Raw genomic sequence first — 22,620 nt, 5'->3', positions numbered from 1 at the left:
ATTTGACCCTCAAAAAAATGAGAGGATTAGCTTCTCCCCCACCATTACTGTTAAAAGTTGATATTGTAAGACCCGCCCCTTCTTGATTTTGATTGGTCGGTGAGGGAGAGGTGACATTGACAAGCGCTGCGGTGTTCTAAAAGTTGAACTATTTTCAACAGAGAAAACATCTGACACCGAGGGTGTTTTTGCACTGAGGACGCTGAACTGCATTGATTTTGAATAAAATAGGCACTGCCAGTGCAAAAAACGCCGTTAGTGGACACAGGCCCTTAATAGTAAAAACAAAAGAAAAATGTGCTACATTGAAATGCCACAATAGCTGCTAGCAGCCTGCTGCAACAAAGCAAAATATTACAGTAAGTCCCGCATCTGACAGGGCAGATTACCAATCATAGGTTGTGGATTGGCACCTGGGTAGGCCAATCAAATATCAGGGGGTCCATGCCACCCCAGGCCACCCCCTGTAAACGCCCATATGCAGCAGAAAAAATAAGATTTCTAGCCACATTTAGATTCCAAAATTTCCAGTTTTTGAACAGTTAGTTGAAGTTAAAGAATCTGAAGGGAGGTAATAATGTGTTTGTGGGAGTGTAATGTGAATAAGAGAGGACACTTAAGTGTTTTGGGTTGGGCAAAGGCCTGACAGCTGGATTGATTAAGAGAGAGAGGAAGCAGAAAGTGAATGAAGGCGAGACACAGAGAAAGGAATGTATCTTAATTGTGAGGGCATATCTGTGATGGTGTGAAAGTGTGTCTAATATGTTTGCCTAATGAAAATGTGTGTAGGGCTGCATCAGAGAGAGAGAGAGGGAGAGAGAGAGGGAGATAGTGTGAAATAAATCCAATAAGCTCCTCCGTCATGCTCCCCTCTTTAGCGTTTTAAAGATCCACTGAATGAAATAAATAGGAGATTCTTTTGCTTTTGTCACTTTCTCCCTCTCCAGTGTGCTGCAGTGCCCTTCTGTCGTTCTCTTCAGCTCCCGCCGTCCCTTCATCTTTTTCTCTTCATCAGCAACAGCAAGCTAGCTTCTTTCTCTCGCAAGTTTACCACAGAATCAGAGCGGAGCCGCATAAACACGAAGACATAGATAACACGGCTAATTGACCGTTCACTTTAACCCGCCCCTGAGCGATAATTGTCCAATCAAAGCTGTGAAACAATGCCCAACGTTTAGCTCACTATCTTTGTCTCAGCACTTGAAATATAGTATTGCTTTTAAGGCCCCGGCGCATGTGTTACTAAATTATGTTCAGTTACATAAAAACCAAGTCCAGGATAATAATGGCTAGCTAGCTTCTGTGAAAAGGTGGACCAAAAATTATTATGTGAAGAAAATATGAACATTTGACTGAAATGAGACAATATGTGATCTTTCAGAATGATTTATTATTATACAATCAGAAACATCACAAATACACATTTTCTTATCGGTAAACTATCTCACAAGACACATTCTTACTCGTCTTTTGCAGTACGTTTTTGTTCTCTGCATGTAGAAACTCAAAACTATCTTCAGGTTATTGTTAAACTATTTGTTTTTAGCACAAAAGCCCAGCTGAAGTCAAAGCAGAAATAAGTTCAAGAGCGAAGCATCAAATATGAAGCACTAACAGCTCAACAGATTCAAGTTTAATGTCAAGTAGCCTTAACATGGCTACATATTGTTAGAGAGGAAGGCCTAAATGTTACCGGAAGCAGTGAGGGACAAATCAAGGACAATGATGAGGATTAGGACCAGCAGGTAGCAACAGAATGAAAACAAAGAGAAGGAAAATGGACCTTAAAGAGAAAAGAGAATAAACGCAGAAAGTGGTGGAGAGGATGGGTTGTGCTTACAGAGAGGGGTAAAGGTCAAGAGAAAAGAAAATGAGGTGAGAAAAAGACAATGAGGGAGCTGAATGAGAGAGGAGGGAGGGGAGGGAAAGGTCAGAGAACAAAATAAAATGACAGATGAAAAGGCGCGATCATAGAAAAGGTCGGAAGAAAGAAAGGAGTGAATGAAAGAGGACACCACTTAGTCAAACACTGTTTGAACCTGCAAAAAATGATTAATTCATATATCAGTCCTCAGATATTTTTTGACCCTTTTTGCATTTTTTCTATTGCACCCATATATTTATAATTTTACCCTTTAGCACATAAACTTGTCTGTGTATAAATGTCATATGGAAATGGAAGACTCACTTCTACAGACTGAAAAATATCTTATATGTACAAATGAAGCAAAACATTACGACGGAGTACCAGGGCCACGTTAGAGAAAAGATAAATCTGTGATTACGAGAAAAAAGTAATTTTGCAAGAAAAAAGTCGTAATTTTAAGCTATGGTTAGCCTATGTGTTATTTTGAAGGGAAATAACGGAAGAGCAGCCAGCCGAGTAAAGTACTTTTCTCGTAATAGTATTACGAGAATAAAGTTGTAAAAGTTACAACTTTCTTGTAATATTACAACTTTTACTTGTTATATTACGACTATATTCTTGTAACATAAATAATAATAATATAGCAACTTTTTTCTTGTAATATTATTACAGGAATAAAGTCGTAATATTACCACTTTCTTGTGATATTGCAACTTTTACTCGTTATATTACAACTTTCTTATATTCGTTATATTACGACTTTATTCTTGTAACATAAAGACTTTTTCTCGTAATAAAGCGACTTTATTCTCGTAAAATAGCAACTTTTTCTTGGAATATTATGACTTCATTCTTGTTAATATTGCAACATATTCTTGTAATATTACGACTTTATTCTTGTAATATGATGACTTTTTCTCGTAAAATAACGACTTTTTCGTCATAATATAATGACTTTGTTCTTGTAATATTAGGACTTTATTCTCGGAATATTATTACGAGAATAAAGTCTTAATATTACAACTTTCTTCTAAAATTACAACTTTTTCTCATTATATTACAACTTTATTCTTGTAATATAAAGACTGTTTTGTGGTAATATAGCGGCCTTTTCTCGTAATATTATGACTGTATTCTTGTAATATAGCAATTTTTTTCTTGTTTTATTACCACTTTATTCTCTTAATATAACAACTTTTTCATGTAATATTATGACTTTATTTTCATAAAATTACAACTTTATTCTCTGAATATTACGACTTTATTCTCTTACATCTTTTTTCTTGTAAAATTATGACTTTTTTCTCGTAATGTCCGATTTTTTTTCTTAAATGTAGCTCTAATACTCTGTTGTAGAACATGGCCCTCGTATAATATTTTATAAATAGCTACTTATGACGTGAGACATACTTTTATCATACATTAAGCAACATAAACTCTATTCATGTTTAGTAAAGTAATTATCACACACCAGTCCATCAATCAACACTTAATATAAGATAAATCCATATCATATGGAAGGAGATATGAAAGAGAGAGAGAGATCATCACATGCATGCATAGTAAAAATTCCTAATAGTCCTGATTTTGAACACCAAGCGTAACCATAAGGAGAAACTGGATGATGAGTATGTTATCGCAAAAACACACTTTTACTGTTATTGTAGACGTGAGGCTGTCGGAGATTTCATATAAGATTTAAAGAAAGACCTACATTAATTTGTACAAAAAATACATGTGAAGTTACACACTCATCCACACACACAGGTAGACTCTGCTGTTGTGTGCGTTTGAATGCCTCAGGGTCTACAATCCCCACAGCAGATGTTAAGAGTAGGCGTGATTAACATGAGGAGATATTTACACCCTTGACCTGAGCAATATACAGCTCTACGCTTAAAAAAAGGTGGACACATACACTTTATATTTTAGAGTTTACAACATCTATAAGAGAACGGTGACGGTGAAGGTGAACGACTTGGGAGGGATGTGTACTCATACATGTAAATATGTACAATGTATGCATATGGACTCTATACAGTATACATGTGGGTACTGTTTGTGCTGATTAAAGAAGGGGGGCCGGGACTATCGAGGCCTGTGTAATGGACCTACAGTATATGTCTTGTGTGCCTCCAGGAGCGAACATTTCACAGTCATTGTCCGCCTTGTTACGCTTCACCTCATAATTCCAACCCTCAGTCATGGATTGGACTGTATATGGCTGCATGTTGGTGTGTGTGTGTGTGTGCAAGTACATACACATAGCTTGTTGGCATTATAGCCTATAATGTGGTTTGAAGCTGGAAGGCAGATTTGCTGAATTTGAGCTGAATTTGAAATAATTGGCTTCATCCAGTGAAGCAAACCACACACACAAACACACAAACATGTTCACACATATATGATATAATATGGACATTTCTCAGAGCATGTACACAAACACAAACTGTAGAGGAAGGAATTTAAAATAAGTTATTGGGAAAAAAAGCAGCATTGCTATTTTTTATTATTGCTGTTTGGGAAATTGCTCACTTGGGGGTTGTCAAAGCAGCTCCTCATTCGCTGTGTGTGCATCTGCATGTGTTGTGTGTGCGCTCTGCTAGTGGCTGCCACATTGCCAACCCTGTGACATCACGTCCTGCTAGGCTCCCAGCAAGGCCTGTCAGAAGTACGGGTAGAAGCCAAAACAAGAGATAAATAGAGGGAGAGAGACACCAGGGGGGAGAGAGAGAGAGAGAAGGAAGGAGCCAAAGGAGGAAATGAAATAGGAAAAGGTTTGACAGGCTGTGAAGTTTGCTCATTAAGCATATTCCTCTGTGATCGCCGAGTGTGAAACGTTCAGTCTGAATGTGTGTCAGCAGTGTTACAGTGCTACTCATAAAAGTGTACACAGGCTGGCTGAAACAGGCAACAACGGTCAAAACGCACGTCAAAATGACACACAGCATTCTTCGATGGCTGCAGAAGATACTCCTCACTGTGTGGATGCAGTTTGTCAGCTTCAGAAAGTTTGACTTCTATACAGTTTTACAAAGAGTTTAGAGTAAAGGGATTAACATGTATAAAACAGCTAACATCATGATATGCTAACAAACAACATAGCATTTTTTAATTTGGTCCACTCGTGATCTAATAAAACATTAGCTAATCTAGAAGCAGCCAGGTACAATTCTTGTTTGTTTTGGTCCCATGTTTCCATGTCCTCTTGTTGAAACTTTACATCGTAGAAAAAGCAGCACACTTTCATTCCCAAGTTGTCATTTACAGACGCTTTGTCATGGCCCTTGGCTTTCATAAGGATGCACAAGGTATCCTTAAACATAAGCATAAGACACACAACGCTTTCAACTATCTCCAATGTAAACCAATCCACTGCAACTTTAGACGCTCAGAGGAGCTGCTGTTAGGGTGCGATCACACCTCACGGATTTGGTCCGAAGTTTCGGACTTTACTCGGAACGTCTGGTTTCTTTGGAAAGGTGAGTACAAGCATTTGAACTCTAGCACGGACCAAATCGCCAGACCATGGTCCGCCAGAAAAGATGGGACTCGGTCTGTTTCCAACTGAACCATGGTCATGGTTCTCAGAGTTGAGAACGCTCTTAAAGTCGGACTTAAAGTAGGACCAAGTTTAGGAAACGGTCCACTATTCTGTCCACTGGTAAAAGCTGCCGTGTGAACACAAACCAAACTCGAGTAACAATTTGGTCTTTGATTCGGATCAAACAAACGGACTTGAGGTGTGAAAGCACCCTTAGTGAAGCTATAGAAAGGCAGACAAATTCTGGTAGGGATGGTGGTCAGTGGTGATAGATGGGACAAACATCCCAGGACTTCAATCCCAGAGACTGCGGTTTGAGTCCTGTGTGACACCTAAAGTGAACATTGATACAATGGCTCAATCTGAGATTAAACAGACTTTGTACTGGGGGCTGGCAAGATAAAACCTCTTGCGTCAAGTTCGGACAATTGCTAACTCTAATGCAGTGAGAGTTCAGGAGGCAGGGCATTTGGAAAAGGGGCTTTAGACATGAAGAAGACACACCTTGTGCGTCCGTGGTGACAAAGGGGAGTGACAAAGCGTTGGTATTTGACAACCAGGAATAAGACCGCATGGAAAAAGCATTCTTTCAGGTATGACAGCAGACAAGACTCAAAATTCTGGTTGGAATGACCAAAAACAAAAAATGATTCCCCAATTCAAAGACAATGCTGCTTGTATCTATTCTGATTTGTGCTGTAAAATTACAAAATAGAGCTTTTTCAGCTGGCAAACAAGACCGGGGTCGTGTGGTTTGTATGGTGTCTGATCCGCCCATTTCCCTGTAAAACACTGTTAATGCAAATAATTAATTGAAGACTTTTGGAACTGGTATTTTCCCATAAATCCAGCATACCACCAATGCTTCTGTCCTGTATAAAAGCACATTCTGACACCCCTTTTGATACAATACTTCAAAATCTTTGGTATCCAGTCTAATGTGAAAGTTTAATGTGTGGTACCCTGTTTGTGTTAAACTGTTGGACAAACCTAAGTGTGGCCAAGAAAGCAGTGCAGACGTTAACTGAACAAACACAAAATAATTCCATTTTTAGTGCTAGTTTGCCCCTATCAGCTCTGAAACCTCGTTTTCTACTAGTCCATCAATGTGATAAAGTTTGGGTTAATTGGGAGCAACATATTCAGGGTTGGTGTAGGAGAATCCGAGGAAGTCATCCTGGTCCAGGTTCATGATGACCAGCTTGTCTGTCGGCGTCAAATCCGTTGCCATCTTGGTGAACTCCTTGTCAAAGTTACAGGTGTCGCGGCGGTTCCTCTGCAAATGGTGTTTATGAGATGGTGAAAGAGAAGGGTGAAAATGGTTGGAGGAGAATGGGATGAGAAAATGAGAAGACAAATCAATATTACTATTTAACTTTAAGTACAACATCATCTGCATAAAAGCGCATCTTCATCTTCATTCAACAAATGTTTACAGGAATAGTTCAACAACTGTGGAAAGCAACTTGTAATGAGACTAGAGAGCGATCATTTTCAAATATGTCTATTCAATATATAGCTGGAGCCAGTTGCTAATTAGCTTAGCTTGGCATAACGACTGGAAACAAGTGGAAATTGCTAGCCAAGCTTGGTCTGAAAGTAACTAAATCTACCTAGAAGCTTCTTTTGGCAAGCTGTTTTCCCTATTCCAATCTTGCTATGCTAAGCTAAACCAAGCTAAGCTAATCGGCAGCTTGTTGTGGCTGTACTGTAATGTAGGTATAAGTGTGGTATCGTTCTTGTCGTCTTCTCTCTGGAAATTTACCAAGAATGTTAAGTATTCAACTAAGACTACTGGCGTTTCAGCTTTTCTGATTTTGTTTGCACTCTTGTTGCATCGTAATTTCAGAAGAACCTCATCCTGGAAATCCATAAAGGCCCAAGCAGATCTCAGCAAACTTATTAACAAACGTAATAAACATAAAAGATTGATTAAAAAAGAAACTCTCAAAAGTAATTTGATGTAAAGGCAACCATTGAACTGTCAATACAGGAAGCTGTGTCCTGTGAACGCTACCACCCAGAATTTGTCACATTGAACACATTGCATACTTGATGAATTTAAAATGCTTTTGTGATTTCAAATGACGTTTATGTTGCTTCCTTCTCTTTCTTTTTTTTAACATTATCTCTATAAGACCAGGATACTTCTACAGCTCAACAACGAGCCTCCCCGTGTCTGCTTTGACAGGTACAAGACTGTAGAAGACATACTACACCTGACCTGACAAGAAAAGACGTTGCTACAGAAGCCTGGGTGTGCTAAAAATTTGAGTAGTGTATTCTTTCTGCTTTGCTGCTGCTGGTATGCGGGTTTACATAGAAATTAACAGGAACATGTTAGATGCGATAAGGAGCACTGGTATTAATGATTACAGATGAAAGGAAGATAAAAGTGGAGATAAAAAGATACTTGGATAAGGATAGGTTGGGAGAGATAGAGAAGTGCAGAGGAGAGTGAACACTGAGACAGAAGGATGGAAAAACAGATGCTAGGCCACAAGAATCAAGGAAAGAAGAGAGAGACACTTGAGTACAGGCAACAGCAACTGTGACTTTGTGTAGGAGGTGAGGGAAATCTCCAATATGTATGTGTGCGTTTGTGTGCGCGGTAGTGGAGGGTTTCTCCAGGGCAGGGCATTGTTAATGCACTGCTTGCCTCAGTGGGTGTATGGATGGAGGCAAGAAGAGAGCGAGAGCAGGGTGTTAAAGATTGAGGAGTGTATGTTTGTGAGGCAAGGGGGGTGGGGGGTGGGGGGAGGGGCATGTAAGATGCGGTAAAAGAGAGCGGCTGCCATTTGATTCACTGACACTGTAACACATGGTCGGGGATTTAATTCTTATTGAGGCTACCCATGCTATACGCTCTCATGGTTCTGTAAGGCTCTGTGTATAAGAGCAGAGAGAAGGAGAGGTCGTATCGCTGTATGCCATATATGGCCGACAGGATGTTCTCAGAGAGTGAGGTGAAGCATAGACTGTGTGGTAGTGTTGTCATGTGAATTTGCTGAGCCAGCACATACAGCTTTGTGATACCAGTCAATCAATTAAATGTGTGTGAAAAGAAGTAAGTATAACTTTATGGATATCATCCCCAACATGGTCAATGTTTACTTTATTGATCCTACTCAGAAGAGCAAATATAGCCCATAATGTTTAAGGGTGCGCTCAGGCCTGACAGCTTTGGTCCGGGCTTTCGGTGGTTCATTTGGACACACAGCTAGCAGGGAACATTCCCATAACATCGGCTAACATCACCTACGTTCTAATAACGTTAGAAAGAAGACGTTTTAATCTAATATTCAAAGAACGTTTTAAGGATGTTTATCATTTCAATTAAAGTTCTTGTAACAATAAAACTTAAACTAAGACAAAACGTTTTAACTGCAACATTCTGATGGTCTTTTCAGGATGTTAGTACGGCCTGAACCATCAGAACGTGATTTATGAAACGTTACTGAAATGTGATTTGAACATTCTCACTGCAACTTTCTGAGAGAACGTTCTCCTGCTATTAAAAGGAACATTCTGGGAACCAAGTAAAAACTTCCCGCTCAAAACATTACCAGAACATCGCACGTAACATTCCCAGAACGTTCTTAGAACAAAACATTTCCAGCTGGGCAGGTGAGAACACCCGTTCAAACTCTGGTGCGAACCAAACCACAGGACCATGGGCCACCAGAAAAGACGGGACTCGGCCTGTGTCCAAAAGCGCCACGGTCCGGTTCGATTCAGGTGAAAATGTAATCGGACTCAAGGTAGGACCTAACGGTGCGTTCCATTTGTACTCGGAAGTCGGAATTTCCGAGTTCTCAGTCGGAAATTTCAACTGGAACGCCCCCTGAGGTTGGATTTCCTACTCGGAAAGCTGGAGGAACCTCACCAACCTCATAATCAAAGATGGCTGCTCCGTGCATAGACAGTAAATAAAAGCTGCAGTATGAAAGCTGCAGTATTAACTGTTTAGAATCACTTCTGTCTTGTGTCTCATTAAATCAGTGGTACACACAGTACTGTCAAACTTCTATCTGTGGACATGTTGTGGACCTCATATTTGTTCTGTAGTTGTCCGTTCTCCGAGAGAGCAAACACAACAACTGTTTTACTGGAGGGGTCTATATCTTGGTTTTCCGACTTGTTGTACTGAAACGCGTTTAACTCGGATGTGACGTCATTCCCAGTTCTGAATTTCGACTTCCAAGCTAAATGGAACGCATAGTATTACAGGAAGCAAACCAGAAAACTGCCCTGTGGGTTGTTAACGGATGTTGTCACTTGCCGAGACAGCGAAGCAGCAAGATGAGTAGAGGACAAACGTGGGGGAGCGACGAGGTGAGGGCTCTGATAGAAATATGGGCAGACCAAACAATTTCACAAATGCTTGTTGAAACGCACAAGAACACGGAGGTGTTCAAACTGCTCAGTGAAAAACTACAGGATGAACTGATCGATCTGTGGAGCAATGTTGGTTAAAAGTAAAAAACAACAACAAAACATTAAAGTCTGCGAGGAGTGTGCTCTCTCTCTCTCTCTGTTCACTTCAGGGAGTTTTCCCACGTGAAAATTCTGACCAATCAGAGCAGTTTCCTCAGGCATCAAAATGCAGCAATTTAACAGTTTCAAACAAACAGACTTTAGGTGTGAAAGCACACTAATTCTGGCATAAGAGACCTATTTTTTTAGGTAGGTAGGTCGGGCGGGAGGGCAGCAGAGAGGGAGAGAAGGAAATGGGTCAAATAAAGGTTTTGCCACATAAATATTCACATCACTGAAAAAGCTGCAGTCACAGAGAAAACAACACAAGAGGATCTCAGAAAATCCACAACCATAAATACATAAAAATACATACACAAAGTCAAGAGTCTGAGTATCTGACACCATGTAAAAGAGTTAAACAGAGGAATAAAGGAGAGAAGAATCTTCAACACGTAAAGGTGGAAGGTCAACTCAAGCTTGTACATCACAACAATGTTCAGTTTCTACTGACTGACAAGAGAGAGGCAGAAGAAGGGGTCGGAAACAGCCACGAGAGACACAGAGAGGGACAGGAGAGCTTTCAAGGAACCAACCATGGTTGTGTCTCCTACCTTTATCTGCCAAATCCCCCATCGCCTGCAAGGAGATCCCTCCATCCACAGGGACACACACCTGCATCGCCGGCCCAGATCCACCTCACGTTTCCTGGGCATGATTTCCACTAGAGTGCCTCCTCGCAAGAGACATTGGGCACGACATTCATGTGGATGTGGTGAGGCTTACTTCCCAAATTAGACGTCAAAACTAACTGACGACATTTTAACTAAATTTGCCGTTTCCATACTGCTTTTCTCAAAATGCCCAACAGAGGATCCTTTGTTTTAAAAATGACTAATACAACCGGGAGCCGCCAATGTTATCAGTGTAAACAGCATATAGCTTAGTCTTTGTGGAATGGAATGTTCAACAGGTATAGCAACAGTTACTAAGGGGGGAGGGGCTTGGTCAGTTAAAAGTCGAGTATGCAGTCCCTCTCCATTGTTTTTTGTAATTTTTGTGATATTTTATATATTTTTGGGTCATTTCAGGATAATTTTGATGAGCAAAACGGTAAAAAAAAACTAAATTATACGCTCAAAACAATTAAGAAGTGTTACTATAGTTACATATAGTTAAAGAAGCTGCAATACATCGTTTTTACTGACGTTACCTGACATTTGCTGCTCTGCCCAAACCCTCTGTCATTAATGAACAGATTTAGTTGTTGTCGTTAGCTAGCTGACCAACTCTTTTCAACTGAAAAGACAATGGAAAGTGAGAATCGAGAGGGACATCGGGCCACGTTCCAAGTTAAACATCTTTGATAAACCATTAACTAACTTGAACAACAGCTAGCGTTAGCTTTAAATCACATCCTCGCTAATGTTTTCATTTGATAGTGTTACAGGATACCAAAGGAAAAGCATACATTTGTAGCAAACAGCAATTACAGCAAGTTTTTGTAAGCTAGCTAACACTTTAATGTTAGCTAGGAATTGAGCTCTGTTTTTCACTATCCCTCATGCAGATTTTGAGCTTCCCAACCGGAGCGTGACTTCAGAGGAAATGGCCACTGGGTGAATATGGTGACAACCGCCCCCCCGCCCCCCATTCTCTGTTTCAAAATAACTGTACTTAAAAAAAACTCTAAGCGCTCTGGCTGGTGTGGGACTTTAAACACAGGCCTAAATGTGATGTGTGGTATCTTTCAGTGCAGTTTCAATACAGCTGAACCAACATATGCTCATAATAATATTTTACCCCGAAGGACAATTTGATCATTTTGACTCGCCCGTGTCCATGCCCATGCGCTACTTCTAATTGATACGCTGTCAAACTAAATGCCACTCAGCTTATGACTCGCAGATAAGACTTTAAATTCAAAGACAAGCACAGAAATATGTGTGTTCATGTTGCAAAAACCGTGTAAATCCAGTATGCACACTGCAAACAGATATTAACCATCTAAAATACACATATAAACTCTATCTCACACACACTCATACACACAGCTGCCAGCCATGTAAGTCAGCTCATAATGTGTTCCATCTCAACACGCTTCAATTGCAGTCAATGCTGTGAGGCAGAGAGACAGAGATATGCAGGGAAAAAAGAGGGAGAGAGAGGCAGCAAAGGACAGGGAGGGAGATAAATATCAGTGGCCCTTGGTATAGATGTATAGATAGATTGCTTGGAATATAGGGTAGCATCACGCGATTGCTTTTCAAGCCACTGTGTTCCAGCGGCTGCGGTTTTAATAGAGAAACATGACTCTAAGTCTTTAATTTAGTCTTTGCCTCTTCACACCTCCCTTCCCCTTCCCTCTCTTCCTCTGCGTCACTCCCCTCTACCTCTTTCTCTCTCTTTCACCCCATCTCTTTTCAGTAACGAGAGGATTAGCGGGAGACGAGCCGATGTCAGCTGAGGATGTGGGGAGAGTGGGAGGCACAGAGGAAAGGGGAGGTGAAGAGGAGAGAAGGGTGAATGAAAGGCGGTATCGAACGCTGACCTGTTTTGGGCTGATAAGCGCAGGCGGCTTTGTGCTAAAGCCACTGGCTTTAATTTGGGGGCCGCAACATTTGGAATTAATTATCACACGCACTCCAGCACTGCTGCAGCTTACTGTGTACATGGCTATTACATCCACTCCAATACAAACTTTATACAGCTTATGAGCCAGAACTTACTGTTACACAGGAGTTTGTGTTGCTGTGGTGATACATTTGCATAAAATACATCTGCATGACAATATGTATATAGTCAACAAAGAGGAGGAGAGGAGAGTATGGACCATAAAGAAACAAAGACATAATTTTCAACAGAAAAATATAAAGAACACCAAGTTAAAAAGTAGCTACAAGTTGAGTTATCAGATATCATCTGACCTAATGTTGTATAGCTTGCAGGCTAATTAGCTGTGTTTGTGAATGAGTGCATAACCTTGGCGTTAAACAATAAATAGTTAGCCTATGTCTCTAATGAATAAAATTAATTTGATAGAAAAACAAACTTTCAGCCAATTTTAAAGTTTCCATAAAGACTGGGAATAGGGAGACAGCTACTTCACTTCCAGTCTTTATGCTTATTTAAGCTAGCTCCCCTTGCTTTAGCTTTATCAATTCAACCAACAGATATGTCAGTATTTTCCAACTTACTCTCAGCAAGACAGCAAATTAGAGCATGTTAAATGGTTGGCGTTAGCCTGTGTCTCTAATGAACCAAATTAATTTAATACAGAAACAAACTTTCAACAGTGTGAAATTATAGCTCAGTCTTTTAGCCAATTCTAAAGTTTCTATAAAGACTGGAAATAGGGAGACAGCTAGTTTCATTCTGTCTCTACAGGAAGTCTTCGACATGGATACAAACCACAAATGTTGCTTTTAGATTCCTGTAACCATATATAGCCTACTTATTAGTGAGCTTTAGCAGTGTTGGTATTCTCAAGCTAGCTGTTTCCCTTTAATTTCCCTTTATCTTACCAGCAGATATAATAATGATATTCTTTCCTATCTCTCAGCAAGTCAGTGAATTAGCATGTTTTTTAAGCATATTGCACGGTTAGTGTTTGCCTACGTTTCTGAATAGAATGAATTAGATACAAAAACAAACTTTCAAAGGAGGGGAGACAGCTAGCTTAATTCTGTCTCTACAGGAAGTCACTGATCTCGGCAAAGGTTACATGCACAAAACTCCTCGCTTAAAACACAAATGTTGCTCATAAATTCCTGTAGTGAGCTTTAGCAGTGTTGGTAGGTTGATTCTTGTTCTACCTTTGAACAAGCCAAGCTAGCTGTTTCCCGTTGTTTCCACTCTTAACGCTAATTTTAGCTAGCTCTCTTTACTTTAGCTTTATCTACTCAACAGGGAGACATAATGTTGACATTCTTACCGAACTCTCAGCTAGCTAGCTTAATTGTGTCTTTGCAAGTCGCTGACCTCGGCCAAGGATACATCCACAAAAATCCCTACAAAAAATACAAACGACGCTTATACATTCCTATTTGTCTTCTGCAGAAACACAAATTAGATATACTGAATTGTGAACTTTGGTGTAGTCTTGTTCTACCTTTGTACAAAACAAAGCTAGCTGTTTCCCCTCGTTTCCAGTCTATGCTAATTTGAGCTAGCCCCCCTTGCTTTAGCTTTTTCTATTCAACCGGCAGATATAATGATATTCTCACCTAACTCTCAGCAAGACAGCAAATTAGCATGTTTAATTTAGGCATGTTACATGGTTGGTGCAAACAACAAATTCATTAATGGGATAATTTGCTGAATTGTATTTTCTTTATTTAACACAGGGCTAAAGTCAAAATTTTCCTTAAAAGCTGTCTCAAAAAAATCAGATTTTCAGCCTGGTTGAAAGAGTGACTACCGAGTAACCTCGCAGCTAATCCTTCCAACAAGTGCTACAACCTTTTAAATAAGAATGTTTTGAAAGGTTGTATGTTCATATTGCACCTGTCCAGGGTCAATTTTATCCAGTTTTATAATTACATTCCCACGTTCAAATTCCTAGTAGAGTTTAGCAGATGCTTGTAGGCACACTATGCTCAGACAGTTCAGAACCCCGTACACCTAGTTTGCGTCCACGCTTGTAAACAGTGTTTTATAGTAGTGATAGTAAATGGTGCAAGATACAGTAACCCTTATTAAAAGTAAATGTGCAGCTAGTAAGAGCAGCAGCAGCTTGACTAAAGTGGATTGGGAGCAGCTTTCGAGGTGGCGTGAAGCAGCCGAGTGGCTCAGCAGGGCTGTGTGTATGTAGGCCGTGTTCTGCATGTTATTTCCTTGAAGTCATCAGACCTACGCTCCCCCATCAGGGAAAGGCTCTTATGATAAGTGGCAGCCATGAAATATGCACAGCCTGTCGTAGCCGCCTGCCTCGCTTCACAGAGCCTCCCTTTGCTTCCCACTGTCCCTTCTTACTACCTCTTCCTCTCGCCTCCCGTCATTGTTGGATTGCTCCCCTCTTCTTCCCCTTCATCCATTTTGCTCTTCTCTCTCCCGTTTACTCCCCGTATGTCACCCTCCATCACTCTAATCTCCCTTTCTCCTCCTTCTCCACTCTCCATTTTTTGAAGCGCTTAAAATGGTCCACAATGAAGATGATATGAAGACAATAAACATCCCCTAACACATCTTTTAAATCGTTTATTTTAGGTATGCCTGTTTTTCCTGGAAAACAAAAAAATATTTGGCACATGGAAAGCATTGTGAAAAGCATTTTTTCTGTTTTTTTTTCTTCAGATATATTTTTGTATTTTCACACATAGTAGCTTGGATCACACTTTTGGAGCACTGCTGACACATTAAACATGAATCATCCGAATATGTTATGTGTATATAAATTCTAACTAATAAAAAGCATTTTTCATGCAGAGTTCATTTTGCTTCTCCGTCAGCAAGAAGGAATCATAGAAACAAAAACACAAATCCTGGAGTAAGACTCCTTCACTCGTCCTTTGCAATACTGACAACATGGTGTATAATTATATATAAACATTTGACACAGTTATATATGTGTTTTTATAGGTATATATAGTTATTTGTTGTTGCAAAAATACAGGAGACACTGACTGTACCAGAATACAGACAATGAATGTATGACACAGGTAATGGACACAGATCTAGCTTTACATCGTCAAGTCATCATCACACATCAGTTTAATTGCTGACTCATAATCGTGGCTAAAAAGCGTTAAAGCTGCTCTCCTGTGCTGAACTCATCAGCAGCCTTTAACATTAGAGAAAACAGACAAGACCAACCTTATGCAGATGTTAGTTATGACATTTTCCCATCCATTAACCCAATCAAAATGGCAAATGTCTTGGCATAGCAGGTGTCGATGACACAAAAGAGCATCTTAAAGATGTTTCATTGAAGTGCATTAAGGGAGCTGATGAGGCGACTAAAGGGAAACTATAAATCCTCACTCCAACAGTCTGAATTTTTGTTATTCCCGAGGGGATCTGGCCTTTGCTCCTACAGCTTTCCTTTGACAGACTCAACCAATTACACCAAGGTCAGCCCAACCAGTCTCATGACAGTTCGTTAAATGCTCTCGCAATGTGATCTAAAGGATTTATGCACATGCACAGGAATTTTCAAGTTTTTCATGTCAGTCAGCACGACTTTCAGAGTAATGCGTTTCAAGTGGAAGAATGTTTCATGCCTTCAACATAGAAGTCAGGTCATGTATATAAAGAGCAACAAAGTCTTCTTAGTGTGGCTTTTAGGTGAATGGATGGGTTGAATGAACACGGGTCTAGCACCCTTAAGACCTTAAGTCATAGGTGAGCTATTTGAGTTGAATTTAGTTAAGTCAGCTACATAATAGGGGTGGGACAAAAAATTTATACCGCAATATATCGATAAAATAGATACTGATATTTTAATTTACAAATATATGTTGCTATAAACTGCAATTTTGACTCACTTCTTTCACCACTTCTGGCATGAATGAGGGTGACATGAACAGAAATTAATTGACCAAACAAGTTAATCAGGTATCGTGATGTATCCTTCTATGACTGTCTTGTTATATATCAATTATTGCAGAATCGCGATATTATTGTTATTATGGGCCACATATTGCGTATCGTATCGTGAATTACCTTGCGATTCCCACCCCTACTACATAACATGACTTGTATTTTTTATCTTAAAGTTCCTTACAAAACCGTATTTTAACCCAAACTTTTACCTTTTCCTCAACCTCATTGAACTACAACTGCTTGTTTGTGTTTGGAAAAGATCATGGTTTGGGCTGAAATAATACATCAGTGTTAATGGGACACAAACAGCGACCGCCTGGGTAAAAATACAAGGACTCCGACGGAGAGCCCTGAGGGATGCCAATATGTATTTCCTGCCACTAAAAATGTAACGCAGTCGTGCTGACTGACATGAAAAAGGGAAATTCGTGCTCACTTTCAAAAATTCCTCTAGATTACGTCTGATAACTATGTCACAAATTGCTGTGGGACTGGGTTGAGTCAGCATCACGCGGAGCAACCGTCGCTAGTATCTTGAAAGGCAATAAACTCTAATTGCATCTGACCCTTCCCACCATGTGTTGGAAAAGTTTTACGTCTAGAAGACAGAAACAAAAGTGTATCCATATCTTCTGCAAAAAAGTTGCAAGAAATGTTTTGGGAATGTAAATTGAAACTTTAATAAACACTTTGATCCTGCATTAATGTGGATGTTCCATTAAATCAGACATGATAATGTCCTATCACTCGTCATGCTATTTCAGAGTGACTTCCATGTCTGAATAACTTTTTGTTGAAATGACTTCACAACTTAAGCATTGTTCTTCTTCATGCTAGAATTCCTGATAAACACTGATGAACCTGATTGTGCCCCCTCTGCAGGCAAACCCCCCCTGATGTCCCCGTGTGATGAAGAGAAGTGTGATATTTGGAAGCACTTCAGCTGCTTCCACACAACATCAGCTGCGCCTAAGTGTATACAGTACAGCACTCTTTCTCTCTGCCGAGATAAATATGCCTACCAATAAGCCGCAGAACCTCACAGTCTTTTGCATGTTAATTAATCACATCCTAACCCGAGCCTTCTGAAGGTTGGTTCAGTACCTTCCTGTCAACAACATTATTGCTAGCTGGGGAAAACAAAAGATAAAACACACACACATACAGAATTTAGCCTTAGCCTTAACCTGTGCCCACATTTGCTTCTGCTAGGATGGAAATTCTTATTGCACAAGCAGATGGCTACTTCACCAATCACAGTGTATTTCTCCAACCCTTTAACTATAAAGTAGACCAGAGAAGTAGGGCTGCATGATATATTGGTCAGCTTATCTGTTGGAAATCCAGGCTGAGGCCTTCTAGCGAAGAAACTTCTCCCAGGCCAGGGAACTTTTTGAGATGCTGAGGTACTTAACCTGAATGTCCAAAGCAGGACACTGCTGCAGCTTTACATTTCAGGCCACAGATTCTAACCTGCGAAACATCCCTGGTATTGAGGTGGTGCTTTCCAGGAACTATCGAGGTGGAATTTGCGATACTGAACGTCAATACCGATCAGTTGTCTCTTTGCTGAAACCTCCTACAATGTGCTAGTCTGCTTATTTCAACTCAAATATCATGCATTCCTACAGGGAAACTGCTGTCTCCTTCTTCACTTCTGCCACTAGTGGAGCCGCTCATTGGAAGTAAAGTGGGTCATACCAATACTGATTGATATGATTAAAAAAATGTGAACACGAGGGGCCGGGAAGGCAGGTATACACACACGCAATTGTTCAGTTTCGTACACAGTACTCCTTCGCACACATATAAAACATACACGTGCACACACATACGTTGTAAACAAACGCCCAGGTATTGGTATCATGCACAGAAACTAACTACTACTCTCTTTCATTGCTTAAATACTAGATAACAGAGAATCAGAGTATAAGAAGTAGTTTTATCTATCTATTCAACTAACTCGAAGCTTAGATAAAGACTACGTTTCCCAGCAGCATTTTATCATCATGATGCCTCTTCTAAGGAGCACATAAGACGCATTGGAAAACCTGATATTTGTCTGATTTTCCACTGCCTCATTGGGGAGATTACATATCGTGCTTTTGTTTTATACATATTTGAAGAACAATGAAAAACAGCCACACAATGGCTGCACATGGCTGCGGAGATCACATGCTAACATGCTGCTGGGAGACGGAGTCCAGGGCTATTATTGATATAGAAACTCATGCACAAGTATGTGAAGCATTCCAGTTTTAGCTAAGATAAAGATAAAACATACAGACACTATTATTATTATTAAACACTGAATAAAAAGCACACCAGAAACACAGGCCGAACTCAGGATGCGCAGGAATAGTCGAGGAATGACTTAAAGGAAAGTTAATCACAAGTTCCACCAAAAAAAACTCATAACATTGAATGCTGTAGATATGTCGTATGCAGATGATGCAGCGGTGTATTTGTGTGTGCTGGGAAATGTCTATATTCTGTAGTTAGGTGCATTGGTGTTTCATTACTCGTCAATTTTGAATCCTAATTCTGACCATATCTGGTATTTATATATATTTTTATATATGGTATGTTCACACTGGGAGCAACACAAGTTGAAAACGATTGACCAGCCTGTGAATCACATTTCAAAATTTAGAGCATAAGTCATCGGGCTAATTTCTTGCTAACCAGTACAAATTTAAACGTAGTAGCGTGGCGAAATACTGAATTTTTTCCACTTCAATCCTAATTATCTGCTATTTTCAATGCTGCACTAGAGTGCTACATGCATTCAGGCCAACACATCATCAGCAGTGTGTACAACAAATGTGTTTAAAGCTGACTCGACATCTCTGTGAGTCACATTAAGTCATGGCTTCCTGTCGCATGTGACAGCACGAATCATCTCAAGGGAACTTAAAGTTGACATGTGGTTGTGTGTGTGTTCCAGGTTATGTAGGGTTGATTGTATGGGGAAATGGTAATGTATATGTTTGCGAGTGTGTGTGTGTGTGTGTCCATGTGTCCATGCATGAGCTGAAATCAAGCCTGCTCGGCGGCAGGGGTGGAAGCAGCAATTCCCGGGAACTCTGGGTTGATAAAGGAGAATCCCTGGAACTCGTCCTGGTCCAGGTTCTGAATCACTTCCTCATCGGGAGGGGTCAGCACCGGCGGGTGGCGTGTGAAAAAGCGGTCAAAGTTTTCTGCATCCCGTCCACACTGTTGAGGAGGGTGGGGAGGGATGGAGAAGAAGGGAGGGGTGGGGATGGAGAGGAATGGATGGATTCGGGGTGGGGTGGGAGGAGAAGGAGAGGAAAACAAAAGAAGGGGAATGGCGGGTTGAACCAGGGTGTGAGATGACATTACTTGAACATGGTTTCAAATATCAGTGCTTGGGGTGCGCTTGATTTATCCCTCACTGTAGGGAAAAATAATAATACCACTCCAAGGAGAGGACAAATCAAGCACACCTAAGGTTTCTTCTTTTGAATATTTGAAACATATTCAACTTCAATTTAAAATAGAACCACTTTACTGAAGTCTCAAACGTCCTGTGGCAGTGCACTACATCGGATTACTTTTAGGTGACAACCATTTCACTCGAGAACTTTCCCAACGTGGCAGGAAGTAAATAACTGAACACGTTTTCCATTTTGACCTTTATTTTTTTAAGTTTTAATATTGGATTTTATTGTAATTTCTGAATAGTTGTACAAGACGAGGCTCAAAGCGAAGAGATAATTATGGTGTAATTGGGGGTAATTGTGGGTTAATTACATGCTGCAGCTGTGGAGACCTGCTGAGATAACAAAACACTATCAAACAAACAAACCAGCTAGCGCGCTAATAGCTGTTGCAATAACTCGAAATCTTTTTGGATATTTGCTCAGAAGAAAAGAACTTTCGAGATATTTTGGATGAGGATTAAATGTGTTGGATTGAAGATGTATAAATTCAGCAGAAGAAGAAGACCATCTATCACTATCCAATCAAACTATTGGCCAACTTAAAATCTTAACAAGAAGTAACAGACAAAGAAGAAGTCAATCCACATTATCCCATTCGGACCACTGGGAGCCCAAAAAGAGCTCATATCCCTGTGAGATTAGCGTCCATCTAAGTACATAAAACAAGTTATTAACTTGAAAACTATATTTTCCCGACAGTACGTCTCACGGGCACTGTGGGCCGAGGTATTCCTCCCCCCCCCCCCGTCTCCATCACTGCACCGAGCTTTAATTAACACAACAAGGATTCAATGTCCTCTGACTACATTCCCCAGAGGAGAACTACAAACTCATTAAATTCCTGTTACTCTAAAAAAACCAAATGAAATTAAGGCGGACTGTTTATAGTTTGGGGAAATAAGTGGAATGAGAAACACACCAGGGTCGAGTCGTAGTATTTGCAGCTAATTACTTGCGTTTGTTTTAACCTGTTTGGAGAAGCCAGGTGGGAAGAGTTTGCACCTTTGGGACGTTAAATGAGTGACACAACACCTTAACTAAGAACTGTCACATACTCAAATCAAGGATTAAACGCTTTTTATACCAGGGGAGTAACTTTGTCTGGTTTGGATAAAATGCCCTTTGAAGGACATAAAAAGTTGATTTTAATTTTAGTTAAACTTTGAGTCTTGAAGGTTATAGGGCAAAAGAAAGGGTGAGATATCCTAAGAGATGTAGAGCTTTTTAGTAAGGTTTTAATGAATGCTTTATACTGTGAGGTTGTTTTTTAACAGTAGTGCACTGCAGAACAGGTTTAATTTGAGACTGAGCCCGAGAGCATGCAAACAAACAGAAATAAACATGAGAAAACTGTGAACACAGAGAAAAGAACAAATAAAAATGTGTTGAAGGGTGGACAGATGGGTTGATGAATGGGTGAACAGATGGATGTATTGGTGGAAGGATGGATGGATAGACGGATGGATGGAGTGTTTATGTGGAGGATGGATTGACAACAGATTTCTCGATGGACAGACGGATGAACAGTTATAACCGAAGACAAGGACTGTACATGAAAGTCCAAGGTGATGGCATAACCATTTTTTACCGGTCAGATGAATCATTTAAACCAACCGGTCAGCAGGGGAGGAACAGATTCACGGTTCCGATAGGATCACGGTTTGAGTCATGGATTAGATCATTTTTCACATCAGCAAAATAATAAAAAAGGAGCTATTTTCCTCTAACATCAAGCTCGTGTTATTTTGTAATATTGTTGTACTGCTGTTATCAAAGGTTTCAAATCATATTTGGGAATCTGACCAACTGGACACTGAAAATCCGGAGGGTCACTACCTACTGTTTGACGACAACCATTTCATAGTGTTACAAGATAACATGTGTAAAACCCTTGCTAATGATGTTTAGAGATAAAGGTTTCGTTAGCTAGAAATTGGTTCAACATTCAACATTAGCTGTTGTGACTTAGTTGTCCTAATGAGGTTACGCGTAGCCTATGTTGGTTTTAGCTAACGACAGCTAAGTCACAAAAGCTTACGTTAGCATTTAACCAATTGCTAGCTACCATTACTTTTATTAAGCTGAAATTAGGCGGTGAAATTATATAAATATCTGTGAGTGGGAAATTAGCTACTGTTTGACGACAGCTAACGTTAGCATTCAGCCACTTCTTCAGCTAACACAACCGTTTCATTGTGTTACAAGATAAAAGAGGAAATGTGTAAAATCCTAGCTAATGATGTTTAGAGCTACAGGTAATGTTATCTAAGAATTGGATGAATGCTACCATTAGCTGTTGTGACTTAGTTGTCCTAATGAGGTCACATGTATTTTGTTTTTAGCTAATTTTGGCTAGGTCACAAAAGCTTATGTTAGCATTCAACCAATTGCTAGCTACCATCACTTTTAATAAGCTATAATTATGCAGTGTAATTATATCAATTTCTCTGATTTTCTACATGATTTGAAACGTTGAACACATCAATACAACATTTTTACAGTGTTTGAGCATCTTGCACTTGTCATCAGAGGAAAATGGCCGCCACGCACCTTTTTATTTTACAGTGAAGCCAAAGAAGCTTCATACATAAAACAAAAGTTAACTTATAATGAGGAGATCTCCTCACTCAACACGAGACCAGCGTTGGTTGAGCGAAGTGAACATCAAATGTCAAGCATTATTTTCTGCCTGTTACACGCTGGTTACGTATTTTTGTGTGAATCCA

At 40.0% G+C, this 22,620-nt stretch overlaps 1 protein-coding gene across 2 annotated transcripts in view; it reads right to left on the bottom strand.

Moving 5' to 3' along the window:
* Window positions 1-5,553: 5,553 nt before the first annotated feature.
* The window catches only part of LOC138604128 (protein kinase C beta type-like), a 110,549-nt gene continuing 93,482 nt past the window's right edge, over window positions 5,554-22,620 (bottom strand). Inside the window, exon 17 of one of the 2 annotated variants that reach the window (XM_069675983.1) lies at window positions 5,554-6,687. In XM_069675983.1, the coding sequence (XP_069532084.1) occupies window positions 6,535-6,687 (153 nt within the window). In that variant the 3' untranslated portion in view covers window positions 5,554-6,534. Of the gene's footprint in view, window positions 6,688-15,071; window positions 19,647-22,620 lie in introns of those variants that run through there. The other variant, XM_069675982.1, reaches the window with a different exon arrangement.

The sequence above is a fragment of the Semicossyphus pulcher genome, unplaced genomic scaffold, assembly GCF_022749685.1.
Source record: "Semicossyphus pulcher isolate SPU_LCO1_2020_fin unplaced genomic scaffold, fSemPul1.0.p SCAF_25, whole genome shotgun sequence".
In the NCBI taxonomy this organism is placed as follows: Eukaryota; Metazoa; Chordata; class Actinopteri; order Labriformes; family Labridae; genus Semicossyphus; species Semicossyphus pulcher.
Note: the sequence above shows the minus strand (reverse complement) of the source record. Positions and strands in the feature narration are given on the sequence as shown.